Consider the following 16,898-nt stretch of genomic DNA (forward strand, 5'->3'; position numbering starts at 1 on the left):
AGGGTAAGTAATGTATGTACACTGACTCCACCAGCAGAATAGTGAGCGCAGCTCTGCAGTATAATACAGGATGTAACTCAGGATCAGTACAGGATAAGTAATGTATGTACACAGTGACTCCACCAGCCAGACCTAATGATTGCCAGATTATCAGACTATGAAACAATTCATATTCAGGGTTGTCAGACTATGTGGATTATCAAGTGCCAGATTTAAAGAAGGTCAATGCTAATGGTTTATGTGAAGCACTCAGTAGATCTGGGATTTCATTCATGCTGTACCTTTTTGTAAAACAAAAGCTGTTTTCCAGCTGCCTTTTCCTAGAATACATCCAATGTCCAGTGGAAAAAAAGGCCAAAATGGGGTCTATAAATGCCCTAATCAGTGCGGCTGCTTCCTCCGGTACTCTGCTTCCTCCGGGCCCCACTGCACGGAGTACATCCACACATCAGCGCTCACTAATGACTCTCATTCCAGTGGCATTAGCGCTCTGTTTCGTGAATAATGTCTTGCCTGTTTCTCCGAAATTGAAAATCCACAAAGCAGAGATGGGATGTTTGGGATGGAATTCTCATAAGCGCCGATATGATCCCTCGTTAAATATAATTACTGATTTAAGACTGGCATAAACTGCTCTTTTCAAGGATTATATTGGCCAAATGATTTTAACCATTCGAATGATTTACACGCCGTTTTCTTATTATCGCTGCAAAACAACAGCTGCTTTCCAGCAAATATAGCCACAGCCGCCATGATGCTGCATTATTAAAAAGCCACATGATATCTGGATTTTAACAATTTTCTGCATTCACTGTTCGCTACTGGGAAATAGCGATAAACTCAGAAAGAATTTCGCTGAATGGCCGCTTTATTATAGACCCCGGCCCTTTCATGAGTGAATGGAATTTAAACCCGTGACCCCGGAGTGCAGCATGAAATCACATGACAACTTTTCCGTGGATCCGTTTCAGTGTAAACCCACATTAAATGGGAAAATCCAGAGATCTGAGCAACTTCCACCAAATTCTAGGCATCGATGCTAGACTAGCCGGGGCCAGGATTTCATACGTTACCAACCATGTCGGGTATTCTCATGCAAAAGTGTTGAGCGTTTCGAGAATGGCGTGATCGAGGAAAACATCCAGTAAAAGTTGGATCCTGCAGATGCAAATAACTCGTGGACAAAAGGGGTCAGAGGAGGATATCAAGAATTGTTCTGATGAACAGGCGGGTTACAGTCATTGCAGCTGAATACAACACTGGTGCTCCCACGAAAGTGTCTATATGCACAACTCATTGTTCCTTAGCATAAGTGGACAGCAGATGACCAGTTCGAGCTGTGGTTCCCGTCCTATGAGCTCTGTGGCAAGGTCGTTCACAAAAAGGCCTGCAGAGGGTGTAAAAGCAGGCCTTCTGTGTGCTAATCAGCAGGGACAGCTGTAGGGCTGTGTCTGGAGAAGTTAGAACCTGCAGACACTTTAAGTCCCCTGCTGAAAGATAGACAGAGAGACTGCAGTAGCAGCATCAGGAACTGGGAGCCTAAACCCAGTCTGGGCTTGCCATGTGTCTGACAGGGGTGGACGCCCCCTAGACACCCCTGGGTAGGGGATAGTGACGGGAGACCTTGTGGGTGGTGAAATAAAGCTGGCAGAAGTCACAATTTCAAATGATCCGTTCTCCTGAGTTTAAATGAGAGTGGTGCCAACCATTCTGGATGGAGAAGATGGCGATCCCGTAAGCAAGTAACCCCCAAGTTGCGACAGCTCCTTAACTTAGTTTATGGTGTTCATAGGACATGACGGGGTATTCCCATCACAGCTTTTCAAAACCGAGACGCAAAACCACTGTTATGGCCACTGGCCTCCCAGGCCGGTGCCTGATGAAGGTGTTAGGTGCTTCAGCCGAGCCCGGTTTCTGCTGCGGTCATTGAAGTAAATAGGAGCTGCGGAAACAGAGTAGCACAACTCGCTACACTGTTTCCCTAACTCCCTCCACTTCAATGAAAGCTACGTAAACAGGGCTTGGCCGAAGCACTGAGCTCTTTCAGACAGGTTGTCGGAACGGAGCGCCAGGTTTGTCTATTTCGGCCATGAGAAGTTGAGATGGTAACCCCCTTGTAAGAACTTTTCTGCCCTATCAGAACTTCTGCTATAATTGAATTCCTTAAATAAGAGCAGCTTCTCGGAGTAGATTCGATCTCCGGAGACAGTATTCTTCGCGATGTTGTAGACATTAAATGATATATTTTAATTGTTACAAATTGACCGGTGTGATGGGAGAAATAATGAGAATTCTCTAGAAGTTCTGCTCTCAGCTTCTCCGCCGCACATCTCACAGCTCATATTACTGCTGGAACAAGTTGTCAGCGCAGAGACTGATTAATGAAGTGAGTTCCCCCTTCTATCCTCCGCTCACCGAACAGCACTAACCGCTTCAATATTGACTCTGCTGCTAATTGTTTTCATTCAATTAATAATTCACCAATTATCTGGTGGTTCCCGGGACTCTGTCTGATGGTAACCATGAGAGTTTTCTTAAAGAAGATGAGCTGTTACTCAAAATTCAGGTTCTACAGATGTGGATCTTGTACAGGTTGTCACTGGGTAGTGTGTGTGATGCTGGTTGTCACAGTCTATTATGTGTGATGCTGGTTGTCACAGTCTATTATGTGTGATGCTGGTTGTCACAGTCTATTATGTGTGATGCTGGTTGTCACTGGGTAGTGTGTGTAATGCTGGTTGTCACAGTCTATTATGTGTGATGCAGGTTGTCACTGGGTAGTGTGTGTAATGCTGGTTGTCACAGTCTATTATGTGTGATGCTGGTTGTCCCTGGGTAGTGTGTGTAATGCTGGTTGTCACCAGCTATTGTGTGTGATGCTGGTTGTCACTGGCTATTGTGTGTGATGCTGGTTGTCACTGGCTATTATGTGTGATGCTGGTTGTCATTGACTAATATGTGGGAGGCTGGTTGCTACAGTCTATTATGTGTAATGCTGGTTGTCCCTGGCTACTATGTGTGATGCTGGTTGTCACAGGCTATTGTGTGTGATGCTGGTTGTCACCGGCTATTGTGTGTGATACTGGTTGTCACTTGCTATTATGTATGATGCTGGTTGTCATTTGCTAATATGTGTGATGCTGGTTGTCATTTGCTAATATGTGTGATGCTGCTTGTCCCTGGCTATTATGTATGGTGCTGGTTGTCACTGGCTACTATGTGTGATGCAGCTTGTCACCGACTATAATGTATGATGCTGGTTGTCATCAGCTAGAATGTATGATGCAGGTTGTTACTTGCTATTATGTATGATGCTGGTTGTCACCAGCCATAATGTATGATGCTAGTTGTCATCGACTATAATGTATGATGCTGGTTGTCCCTGGCTATTATGTGTGATTCAGGTTCTCACTGACAATTATGTGTGATGCTGGTTGTCCCTGGCTATTATGTGTGATTCAGGTTCTCACTGACAATTATGTGTGATGCAGGTTGTCACTGGTCATTAATTATGATGCAGGTTGTCACCAGCTATTACGTGTAATATTGGTTGTCACCAGCTGTAATGTATGATGCAGGTTGTCACTGGATACTATGTGTGATGCAGGTTGTCACTGGCTATTATGTGTGATGCAGTTTGTCACAGACTATTATGTGTGATGATGGTTGTCACCAGCTATTATGTGTGATACAGGTTGTCACGGGTTATTATGTGTGATGCAGGTTGTCACCGGCTATTGTGTGTGATGCTGGTTGTCACCGGCTATTGTGTGTGATACTGGTTGTCACTTGCTATTATGTATGATGCTGGTTGTCATTTGCTAATATGTGTGATGCTGCTTGTCCCCGGCTATTATGTATGGTGCTGGTTGTCACTGGCTACTATGTGTGATGCAGCTTGTCACCGACTATAATGTATGATGCAGGTTGTTACTGGCTATTATGTATGATGCTGGTTGTCATCAGCTAGAATGTATGATGCAGGTTGTTACTGGCTATTATGTATGATGCTGGTTGTCACCAGCCATAATGTATGATGCTAGTTGTCATCGACTATAATGTATGATGCTGGTTGTCCCTGGCTATTATGTGTGATTCAGGTTCTCACTGACAATTATGTGTGATGCAGGTTGTCACTCGTCATTAATTATGATGCAGGTTGTCACCAGCTATTACGTGTAATATTGGTTGTCACCAGCTGTAATGTATGATGCAGGTTGTCACTGGATACTATGTGTGATGCAGTTTGTCACAGACTATTATGTATGATGATGGTTGTCACCAGCTATTGTGTGTGATACAGGTTGTCACGGGTTATTATGTGTGATGCAGGTTGTCACCGGCTATTATGTGTAAAGCTGGTTGTCCCTCGCTTCTATGTGTGATGCTGGTTGTCACTTATTTGTGATGCCGGTTGTCAACGGCCATTATATGTGATGCAGGTTGTCACTGACTATTATGTGTGATGCTGGTTGTCACTAGTTATTATGTGTGATGCTGGTTATCATTGGCTCTTGTACATTGTACTAGTTGTCAGTGGCTATTGTTATAGGCTGCTGTACATTATGCCGGTTATCACTGGCTATTATGCAGGTTGTTTTCGGTTATCGTGTTCTGTATTGGTTGTTAGCGGCTATTGTGTGTAAGGATTTCTATTTTGCCTCAAAAATGTGTTTATTTCAAACCTTGGAGTAAATCAGACTGTAAACCTATATTTTCAGTACTGAGTGTTCAGAATATTTCCTTTATTTAGTAAAAGTATTATTTTCACCTCCAGAAACGAGAGCTGAATAAATCAGAGAAAGGTGGAATATTCGGCAGCACATCCAGAAGAAAGAGACGCCAAGAACAAGATGGCCGACAGAGGACGCCGAGCTCTTGAAGCGTTGGATGTGATACAGACTCTTGACCCTCCGTCTTATTATAAAGTGCAAGGTTTGAAAGAAAATGAATGCCACAGATTGTGTTTTTCTCCTACACGGATGAACGGCCAAGCCTTTTATTACTGCCTGTTTGCTTTGGGTTTGGCTCATTTCAATATTCACAATCGAATAGGGCCAGGGAACTGAGGGAAACTTCAGCCAAGCTCGTGTCGGAGAGCCAGGCAGAAGATGAACTACGTTGCTCACCAGTAGGTGTCACTTGGACCTTGCACAGTCGATGAACAAAGTCAATGGGACAACCAGAGGCTGCTTGATTTACCATCTAGAATGAGATTTCACCCATGATAGGACACAGCTGTTGGGATGGAATTGGCAATTGTTTGAGTGAAAAAAAAGTCACGCTGATCTTAAAAACATAACTTGAGACCGTAATTGTCAGCTAACATGTTTTCCCTCCTTTTATTACGGGAGCTGCTCCAGAAGGCCAAGAACATTCGGAAAGTGTCTTAATTATTTTCATCTTATAGTTCAACGACTCTTCTATAAATAATAGAACAGATGTAAGAACTCTTACTCTATAAACCAATGTGACCAGAAGAGGTACTAAAATAGCAGTGCTGAGTCTTCTGCTTTAGAAAATCCACTTTCAGAGACCCTAAGAGGGAATTCTGAGTTAATAGTGGAAAGGGGAAGGGGGGGGGGGGGGGGGGGGGACACCCTCATCTATTAGCCAGAGCTACTGCAAAGACTACTTTTTTCTGAAGGACCCAATATGTCCATGAGATGATCAGATGTCCAGAGAGACATGTATTCAATCTGCAGCATGTAATGCTTAAGTTCTCCTGTGGGAGTGCTGTCTGAGAATTGAACACTTGCTGCCAGATTGCCCCTGCAGATTACAGCTGGGATCTTTTAATCAGGTTATTATTGGAGAAGCCCCTTGAAACAAAAATGGGATGAGCTTGAATGCTGATCGTAATCCAGGTCTTCTTGCCCAATAACAGTACACACTTCATCAACGTTTTGTGAGTGGAGGGATAAGAACATATATAGCTTCCAAAAATCAAGTGGAAAATCTTACTAGAAGAGAAGAATTTTTATAGTATCAAGAGGAATCACTTCCTAATTTTGGCAAGGTGATGCATGGGGAAAAAATACCACCAAGAAGTTACGTAACGAGAACAACCATCTAACATTTATGCATGTGTTAGATACTGCAAGCAATGACCTCTGAGCTCACCTAGTCATTCGAGTTGGTGGGTATAGCGTTGGCCTTATAGTATGGCAGGGAGAGCCAGGCCAAGGTCATAATACCCCTCTCCTCATATTCAGGCGGTTATGAAATTAGGGACCTGTGGCCTGGTTCCAGCCACAGTGGTTCAAGTGAGGGCCAGGTTTTGAAGTAGGCGAAATTGGTGGCCATGACCCAGAGGCTTTGAGGATGGCTAACATTCTCAAGAGCCTTGTGTGGCACAGAGTGTTAAGGCAGCAGAAGTGCAGTCCTAAGCTCTCGCTCATGACCTGAAGTTTGCGGGTTCAGGTAGCCGGCTTAAGGTTGACTCAGCCTTCCATCCCTCCGAGGTCAGAACAATGCGTATCCAGCTGGCTGCGGGGTGGTGGTGGAAGGGGGGAGCCGGAAGGGGGGGGGGGGGGGCTAAAAGATAACTTAGGAAGGCAATGACAAAGCTCTGCCTCTCTGCCTGGTACACCATGCATATACCAATAGCCAACACAAGGTGTATCCCCAGCTATAAAAGGAGGAAGGGGCGTTGCCCCGAAACACGTCTTTTTATGCTGGTTTAAACTAAAACGGAGAAGCCGAGCTTACTTTCTCTATTATACTGAACTTTTTATTTCAGTCAGCTGTGCCTACACCTATCCCATTTTTTTTCTTCACTAATCCATCAGAATAGTCTCACCTGCCAGTGCGACTATCATTGGGTTGGATGCACAACAACTAGGTCTTTTCCACGACCCACCATCTTAACGAGAGAGAAGAATCACATCTTTTGCACGTTCCTCTACCTATAATTTTTTCAAATCATTTACCCATTCAGGTAGCTCCACCCTTATTTTTGTTTTTTTCACCTATCTACTTATTTTTGAAAGATTGCCTGTTCGCAGTGAATGGAGGTGGGTGGCCAGAAGAGATCTTCGGCACGCTCTGCCTACATTCACTGAAAGCACAGGAGTAATAAATCCTTTGGATGACTGTCAGACACCTATGTGCCTGACAGTCGTCTCGTGTAAAGCCACCCAAACGCAATCTAACAAATATCCAAAGAGCTGTACCATCCATGCTTTTTATTCGGCACATTGAGTAATTACCTACGGTGCAGGGGTAAAAAGTAAGTGCACCCTTGAATTTATCAACCTGTACATCGCCTTTTAGCAATAACCGCCTCCACCAAATATTTCCTGCAACTGCAAATAACATTTGCACAACACTGAAGAGGTATTTGGGAACCTTCCTCCCTACAAATGTGTTTCAGTTCAATAATATTTCTGGGATGCCTTGTGTGTACAGCCCTCTTCAGGTCAGGCTACAGCATATCCATAAGGGTTAAAGTCAGAACTCTGACTTGGTTATTTCAGAACACAAATCTTCTTCTTTTTTGACAGTTCCATAGTTCATTTACTTGTTGCATAACCCAAAATCTCTCCATCTTATGGACGTGGACGGCTGACCTTACATGCTCCTGAGAAATTCTTTGAAACACCTAAGAATTCAATGGTCCTTCAGCAATCCTAATGTGTCCAGGTCCAGAAGCAGCACAGTAGCACCATATTGGATAAAAACCAGACCATATGTTCTTAGCCAATATGCCATATGTTATTAGCCAAAACGCCCTAATTGGACAGACTTTAACTCCTTTGCAGCCTTTTACCAGGGCCCGAGGACCCAACGGAAGATCATATGAACAAATTCACAGAGTAACCCAAAGTTTTGATATTAATTAATTAAAATGTTCATTATTGCACAGATGGAACATCAATGCAGAAATCACGCTTATTCCAAAGGGCTTACTTCACCTTTGACTAAGTTGATGTCCCAATGCAGATATTAGCACATAGTACAATTTTTTTTACCCTGCATTGAGTTCTTCTACATCCCACCAAAAAACTAGCAGAAATTGGTTGAGGAAAGCTCTAAGACTCATAAATTGCCTTTTGTGTCTGTTCTTATAGATAGCAGTCATAATAAGAAGAGGACATTCTAGACTATTAGATCGTTGACTACCAAATCCAATAGGGTGGTCCACATGGTCCTCAAATGGGCCAATATGACACTGGGCAAGAGTCACGTGATGAAATATCCATATCTAGATATTCCTAATCAAGATTAATCAGGCCATTATGGCTTTAACAAGGCCTAATCCGTGGTAGCTGCTCTTTATATATCCTGTCCACCTTAGTAGGGTTGTCGCTTTGCTCCCTGAAATTAGAAGTTTCAGCATCGCCTTCACCATCACTTAACAAGCAGACCGGGTGCACCAGCCTCTGTGTGTGAATTTCCTCCAGTAATTGCCTCATGGCATAATTTTGTTCAGAATGTCAATTTTATGGCCATGGGCACATCAAAAAGTCAGATTAGAAAATCCAATTAACCCCCCCTTTTTTTCTCTGTAAAAATATTTGATCTCAAAGAATAAACCAGATGGGACGTATAATATTAGTCTGTTTTTTCCTGCGCTGTCTCTGCTCATAAATCACTGCACAGATAACTGCAGATTAATTATAACTTCAAGCCTTGCAAATCCCATCAGAAAGGTTTACAGGGTCCCTGTTGAGTAATGCGAAGTTATAGAAACCAGGGCTCGGTGGGATATTATGTAAAAAACGCCCTAATTGGACAGACTTTAACTCCTTTGCAGCCTCTTACCGGGGCCTTGAGGACCCAACGGGAGATCATAAGAACAAATTCACAGAGTAACCCAAAGTTTTGATATTAACTAATTAAAATGTTCATTACTGCACAGATGGAACATCTATATTTGCTGGATCTCCACGAATTATATACTGCGGCAGGGTGAGATATTTATGGATTCACTAAATCTGTCACAAAGAAGTCATTTTTAATGAACATACATTAACTGTTTGCTGCACACGTGGCATTCGTGACTAGAAGAAACACTCTCCAATACCAGGAAGTAGGAAAGCCTCAAAGGGGTGGGGTTTTAAAAGGGGGTGGGGCTTCAAAAGGAGGTGTGGCTTGTGGAACTATGCACAATGATTGAATTCATGGGAGGCTGTGGCCTTCTTACTGACACCGTGCCATTGTCACTTGTCTTAAAGGGACTGTCTACTTTTGGTAACCACTTCTGTAGGGGACTCGTACCCATGGCTCACTCAAGATCATCAAGATCAATTCTATTACCTAAAAGTCTTGGTGAAAAAATATCTTGACTTTGGATTCCAGTTTCACTTTTTCTAACAAAAAAAAAAACTGTGGGCAATTATAAGCTCTCTCGAAAATAAGAAAGTCCCACAAGGGTCAAAGATAAAGGCCAAAGCTTTAAGAGGTTGTGCCAAGTTCTAAAGTTATTCTTTATCCACAGGGTAGGGGACAACTTTATGATCTGTGGGTGTCTGATTGCTGTGACCCCCACCGATCCTGATAATTGGTGGTCCCAAGGTCGCCGCATGCGTGCTGCTGCTCCATTCATTTCAGTGGGAGTGCTGGAGATTGCTGAGTGCTTGTATTCAGTAATTTACACAGCTCCTATTGAAATAACTGGTAGCACGCAAGTGTGACCTCTACTCAATTCATGTGGGGACTTTTGGGACCTTCGTTTTGGGGATTGATGGCGGTCACAGTGAATGGACCTCACAGATTGTAAAGTTATCCCCTATCCTTTGAATAGGGCATAATTTTATAACTTGGTACAACCCATTTAAGGCAAGTCGTCTGTGCTGTAGTGTCTGCCTAAGGAGCCAAACTTGAACTTTGAAACCTGTGGGATTCTGAGGAATCAAAGTCCAGGTTTGGTTCCCCAAGAATAGTGAGCTGAGGTTGCAGAGTGGTGAGGAAGTTATTTCCACTCTGTTGCCCACTATAAACCATCAGGAGTGACATTCTATAAGGGCACCATGCATGTAATTATGTTGGGTGCAGAGGATTGGGTTGCACCCTGGCCCTTGAACCTTAGGATGCCCATAAGGTCTCACTTTTCTATATGAGAAGGCCAGTAATATAAAGGAAACATTAGGAGCCCTGTTACAGATCTTGCATTGAGGCCCAGAAGCTTCAAGTTACTCCTCTGAAGGGCACCAAACCTCAAAAAGTCCTTGTGATAGACACAGTATTGTCATACAGCTCCATACATTTTCCCCTCATGAGTCAAATTAAGTCTCTTATAATTTTTCTGAAGTTTTCAGTAAATTGTCTAACATTTGGTAAAATTTCTGATTCCTTGAAGAAATACATTGGAGAAACTATCTTACCTTTCCACATGGTCAACATTGCCAGTTACACCAAGGCCACCAATTGTATAGATTTTGCCATCATATACCAAGCTGTTGTGCCGACACCTTGGAACAATCATCCTGGAGACCAGATTCCAGTTATCGAGTAAAGACATATAGCACCACACATCTCCAAGTGTGACCCCGGATTCCATGCCTCCTAAAAGGGTACCAAGAGAGAATTTTATTCAGTAGAGGCATACAATTTACATGCTAATGGATGTATGATGAATTATACTGGCTGCTGCTTAAAACATAGATTAATAGAACATAGGGCTAGAAAGAAAGTGCATATACTCAAGTATTTGCAGTAGGGCACCGGAACTTCCATTCAAGCCGCTACCCATGTGTGTGATGTGTGTTATCTGCCTTATTAAATAAACAGTTGCTGTCTATCTGCATTGTGATATAAAAGGAGCATTATCACCCCACCACCATGTTGTGGCCTGAAGTAAAGCTTGGTTGGGAATTGAACCATATAGAGAACCATATGAACTGCTTCTTGTGTTGATGAGAAAGAGGATTGGCCCATGCTGGGAGAGATAAGCTGTTCTATCGAAATTCATAAGTGCTGGGTATGGCATATAGGGATTCTCTGACATGTGAGTAAATCTATGTGTGATGAATTGATCCTTCTGTAGTCTCAAAGAAGGAAGGAAGGATCACGGTGTTTCTCATATTCTGACAGCTAATAAAGAGTCCAGGGACTGCATGATGGCTCCCTGCTCTTAGCGTATAAGAAAACCTGGTTGAAACGAAGTTCATATGTTAATGACAAAGCAAAATCTATGCAATGCCATTTTTCTCCATGATTTGTCCACTAGATGGGGATATTGCAGTAGTTGATATGTTTTTCTATATCGATATTTAAAGCATATTCAAAGTGACATGCAAAATTCTAGGAGTCACTGCACACAAAGCTACTTAACCTAGGGGCACACTAGCATAACTGCGAGTTGCGCCCAAGAGACTTGGGCACAACTTGCATCGAACAGCACATGAACATGTACATGGACACAGCAAATTCACGTACATAGGCATGCTCTATTTGTCATTCGTAAAACAGACAGGAAAAGGACATGAATTTTTGGTCCAATTGAAAAAATGTCCATGTGTATGCCCCATAGGCTATAATGGGCCATGTGCTATCTGTGGAATTACACAGACAGCATACGCCCTGAAAATATGTTAGTGTACACCTAGCCTTAATCATATCAAAGAGAATCCATGTAAACATGGGGAGAACATGCGGGCCTCGCACAGATGTGGCTTTGGTTGTTACTTCGCTTAGGACCTGAAGGGAACAGTGCAAAGTATTCCAAAAATGGGTCATTATCATCAACAGGAAGGAACAGTTTCCTTGCATAAAGATTTGGTGTGTTATGATGAGCACTTTTGATGGGCACACGTGGTCTCTGCTGGTACCACATGGGCCGATTCTTGATCTTTGGATTAAGCTGCCATACGGTACCAGAACAGATACAAGCATGGTCAACTGTAAATTGAGCTTTCTCAGTGGGTGACTTGGGTTAAGCTTGCTGTTGGACGGTTGTACTTACAGTATGGCTTTTCTGTCTTAAGGTTGCTGATCAATCATCCATGGGATCATTCGTATGAAAGATCCCACTAGCTACAGTATAAATACCAATAAACAAGTCTTACTCACCTGATTAAGTGCCCCCCATCCAGCATAGGAATCCCAGTCACTGCCACTTTGAACCCAGAGGAAGTTGGTGCTGTAGTAGTCATGCACACAATGACTGGCATGTGACCGCTACCAACTTTTTTGAGAATGATGGTTGACTGGGACTCTTACGCTGGATCGGGGGATACTTAGAGGGGTTTTCCAAACTTTTTATTTTATATAGTTTTTGGCTCTCCATGTCCAAAACTGTACAAAAAATAATATACTCATTACAGTGAAAACGACCAATTTGGCAGTTCGGCACTGCGGCGTCTGTCAGGTGATGTCACCCGTTCAGCAGGCCTGGTGACGTCCCGTAAACTTGTCTTCTAATGTAGAAACTCTGAGGCAGGTGTACAGGAGGTCACTGATGACGTCCCTGCCACACTCCAATTTGCTGCAGCGGTCACGTGGGTAAACACACATGACTGCTGCTGTCAATGTAAGCAAAGGACCTAAGCAGCGGTCAGTGGCGTTAAAATATTTCAGAAAACCCCTTTAAGGAGTTGAGGATGACTTATTTCTTCATTTTACACCAGTCTATGGCTTGCACAAAATGGCATAATGAGCATCCGTGTTAATTTTGCAGCTGACGGTCACCAGAAATGGCCAAAATCAGACATTTGTGGCAGCTGTACTCTCAAGCATACGACGAGCTATAGAGAAAACACGTAACACCTCAACTAACAAATTCTACTTTCATCCAGGCCCTAGTCTATTCTAGGACAAGAGTTGTTTGTCCATACGCTACCATATCCACCAATAGAGTATGTGGTTCCACTTGTGATTCTTTACCTTCTTACGATTTAGATATAATGCTACAAACCTATATCTGTCTTTATTACTTTCAATGCAAGGGTTGTCCATAGTGGCTCGTGATTGCACAACCCATAGAGGTTGGTCCACATGGTCCTTTGTAGATCCTTGTAGGACATCACTTTGCAAGAAGACTAAGCCATAACACATTGGGACGGTAGAACTTCGTTCGGTCACATTATATTTCCATCCAATGGATAGGAAGCAGCAAGAGTTAATCAGTAGTAACCCAATGTAAGAATTGAGTATTTAGGAAAATGTACTTATACAGAAAGTGAAGCGAGATCCCTCAGTGCAGCCTGCCTGGAGCAAGTCATGGATGCCTCCGACTCGATGCCGCTGAGAATAAGCCTGCCTAAAGCTTTCTCTAGCTAGCGTTGGATCCTGTGGAGCTGATTAGCATTTCTTATTTTACAAATGCTTCCTCGCTGTCTGAGCTGCCTCTAATGCATAGAATTGGTGTGGGCAGATCCTCATTAAGAAGCTAGAGCAATAGAATTTAATTAGCCTGCAGACAAATACACACACACAAAAAAACCACACACGTCCCAAACAAGTCTTATGCTTATCCTCCTCAAAGTGTATTTTCTTGCTTGGCTGGTCTATACAAGAGTGCGTTGACCAATAGGCAGGGGAATGTGTATGGAAGGATAAATAATGCAATGTAATGACTTTATCCGTAGCTTCAATCCAGATTTAAAACTAGGATCAGTTTAATACCATCTGCACTGTGGTCCCTACTGACCTACATGAGAAAATAAAGACTTAAAAGCCTGTTCATCAAGGGTTCGTCTCACACAAGTGCAGACACTCTGACGAATACAATAACATAATAAGACTTTTATCAGCACATACATATAACACTTTCATGAGCGGACCCCTATGTGGTAGGAAGCGCCGTACGGATAGCATAAATACTCTAGAATAATATTTTATTGTCTGAAGCTCCTTGGGAGGTTGGATGATATTGAAATGGCCAAAAATGAGATATTACATTTTAAAGGAGTTTTTTGGGGGACTTCGATGTTGATTATCTGTTCTTAGAATATCAGATCGATGAGGTTCCGACTCCTGACTACCCACAAATCAACCATCAAAGTGGCTATGGTGCTCAGGTGATCGCTGCAGCCTCTTCACTGGCCTGTAATGACATGTCCATGAGTCACATGACCTTTCTGCAGCTCAGTTCTGTTCAAGTGAGTGGGACCGAGTTACGATACCAGGCACCGCTACTATACGATCTATGGTGCTATGCCTGGAATGCTGCCTGAGCACCACAGCTCTGTCAAACAGATGATTGTCAAGGTGCTGAGAGTTGGCCTCCCATCAATCTGATATTGAGGAGCTATTCTAAGTATAGGTCAACAACGTCAATGTAGTAGTCCCAAAAAACTCTTTTAAGATTTCCTCGCCCATTGTGATCTACCCAGGACTCTGTTCAGTACAAAAGTGATTCAAGGAAAAGTTCATTATGGAAGAATGTAGGTGGAAGAATATTTACCTATAGTCTGGTAAGCCTCTACGTATCTTTCAATCTTCTCAAAGCAACTACTACACTAACAATAGTCTCCCTTTAAAGCTGAAAGGGATTGTTCCATCTGGACAACCCCTTCCCATAAGTGCTATTAAAGCACTTGGGTATCATAGAGGGTGATTCTGGTTCAAGATGCCCCTCTATTAGCCATAGCAGAAAGCTTCTACAAAGAGCATCTCCAGAGGACTCAACACAACTTGGCCATCTATTCATTTAAATCGGCGCCTTGCGATTCCACATTTATCCAGAAGCAGCCACTGCAGAAAAAAAACAAGATAACGTACGACTGCTCCCAGCTCCCATACCTGTGGCAATCAACTGATCGTCCACTAGGTCCTCATTTAGGGAAGGGAACCATCTACATGAGAGAACCTTTTAACCTAGTAAACTTTTTTATGATAGCAGTAAACTCCCACTGGGGTTCAGAAAGCTAAACTATGGGCATTTCCTTGGCAGATCCTAATACTGTAGAACTAATAGTCACCAGTGATGGTCTTTCGCTAAGTACCAAAATATTGATTCTGCGTGATAGAGTAAGCAAATGGAATTTCTTGACCTTGGTGGTAATTTTTTGTAGAAACTCATCAACTGTCCAGCATCTAACTAACAACTCCATATATCCAACTTTTGGGAACTTAGTTGGATGTTGGGTTTACACGCTTTGAATATGCTGGCTTTAACTTACTGATGACTTCAGAATTTGTTGGCAAGCGATGAATGTATTAGGTGCTAGACCATGCACAAAGTTTATAGAGTTTATATAGTAGCTGCTAATCCCCCAGACAAGGTCACTAGGATCTAGTAAACTGATATTTTTGAGAATCATAAAAGTAGGAATACCTTAAAGGGGTTTTCAAGGCATTTACTATTAATAAGCTATCCTCCGGATAGGTCATCAATAGTTGATCGTGGGGGTCTGCTGCTCGGGATCTCTGCCGATCAGCTGAACCCTCGGCCCTCTGTCAGAATACCCTTTAATACAGTGACCAAGTTGATGCTTCCCACAAAAGAACTGTTAATGTATTTGTTGGTGTGTTACTATACCCTGGTGTAAATCATCTGAAATATTATGTACACTTCTTACCTGACAGATAAATATTGTCCCCTGCGCTCACAACACTGAAAAATTCCCGGTCATAGAATGGTAGGCTCGCCAGTGGGTACCATTTATTGATTTGTGGATTTAAACAAGTGACGGCTGTCAGCGTCCGCTGATTCATTCCTATCATTTGCCGACCCCCAACTAGGACGATTACTTCAGCCACGCCTGCAACAAGGAGAAGAACACATGAAGTTAAAGTTCTAATATCAGTATTTTAATGTTTCAGACCTTTAAGCACTAGCTGTACCCAGGAATAGCAGTCCACTCACATAATTATGAAAGTGAGAACAGGACCAAAAAAAGTCATAACATAGAAGTTATGGACCAAACAGGAATGACAGCAGGAAAGGGAGTGTGTTGATCATGTGGGAGAAAGTGACCTAACGTCTCCTGTGGTTATGCTAGTGAAGACAGGACTTCACATGGCCAAGAAAATGTCATGACATACAAGAGGCATGAACATATTTATAGATAACATAGGGAAAAAGTACGCAGCATGGACTGGACACTGTATACAGTAGTTACCTAAGAAAAGAGATAGATAGCAGCAGGAGAAGAGTATGCTGATCTTGTAGGGGAAAGTGACTTGTTCATTTATTTGATTATGTTCTTGATAAAAAGAATGCATGTAAATGTCTTCACGTAAGCATGGAATGAACATTGTGTTGCTAACCAAACCATTGTGAAGGAAGACCGGAACCGAAGCCCGCAGGGCGATAGGTGAAGGCGGACATGACGGGGTTAACGGGGAGGGAAGGGGTTAAGTATTTTCAAAAGCTAACAGACACGATGGGGGTGGGGGTGGAGCGTGAGTGGCTAGGAAAAGAGCGCGAAAATAGGGGGAGGAGCCAGTCCGGGAGTTGAAGAGGAAGAAGAAGGACCGAGAGAAGAGCGCTGAAGAGTGAAGACAGAAGAAAATGGAAAAAAGCGAAGGGAGAAGAGCAGAAGGTGAAGAAAAGATTGAGAAGACCTGAGGGAGAAGACCAGGGTAAGAAGACCGGAGGGGGAAGAAGATCGGGTGAGCAGAAGAAGGAGAAGGCCTGCTGTGACGGAGAGGAAGAGCCTGAAGAGGACAGTACCTGCGGAAGATGGAGGCGCTTATGGGGAGGATCCGGGCGGCGGCAGAAGAATGTGGTATCGGGTGGCTGGAGGACTTGGTGCGGAGCGGTGAGGGGACAGCAGCGGTTAGTCCGGCGAGAGAGCGGAGGCCACGTCGGGCGCGTGCACCGGAGAGGCTTAGCCCCGAGCACGCGCCGGTGCGCAGGCGCCGCACTAGGAGCCCAGTAGTGGCACCTCCAGCCGGGCTTCCTCCTGCGACTACAAGCAGGGGGGGGCTGGTCTGGGAGGAATCCTGCTCGGCGGCGCGGCGCTGCGTGTAGCTCTAGGCCCCGTGCTGAGAGGGGGGCAGGGCCT

General features: G+C 43.5%; 1 protein-coding gene across 1 annotated transcript in view; it reads right to left on the bottom strand.

The window, feature by feature from the left end:
- Positions 1 to 16,898, bottom strand: part of KLHL29 (kelch like family member 29) — an 853,771-nt gene that overhangs the window by 73,533 nt on the left and 763,340 nt on the right. The window contains exons 11-12 of the mRNA XM_066589171.1: positions 15,468 to 15,650; positions 10,329 to 10,509 (exon numbers count right to left, since the gene is read on the bottom strand). Of these exons, the coding sequence (XP_066445268.1) occupies positions 10,329 to 10,509; positions 15,468 to 15,650 (364 nt within the window). The remainder of the gene's footprint in view (positions 1 to 10,328; positions 10,510 to 15,467; positions 15,651 to 16,898) is intronic.

Source organism: Eleutherodactylus coqui, chromosome 1 (genome assembly GCF_035609145.1).
Source record: "Eleutherodactylus coqui strain aEleCoq1 chromosome 1, aEleCoq1.hap1, whole genome shotgun sequence".
In the NCBI taxonomy this organism is placed as follows: Eukaryota; Metazoa; Chordata; class Amphibia; order Anura; family Eleutherodactylidae; genus Eleutherodactylus; species Eleutherodactylus coqui.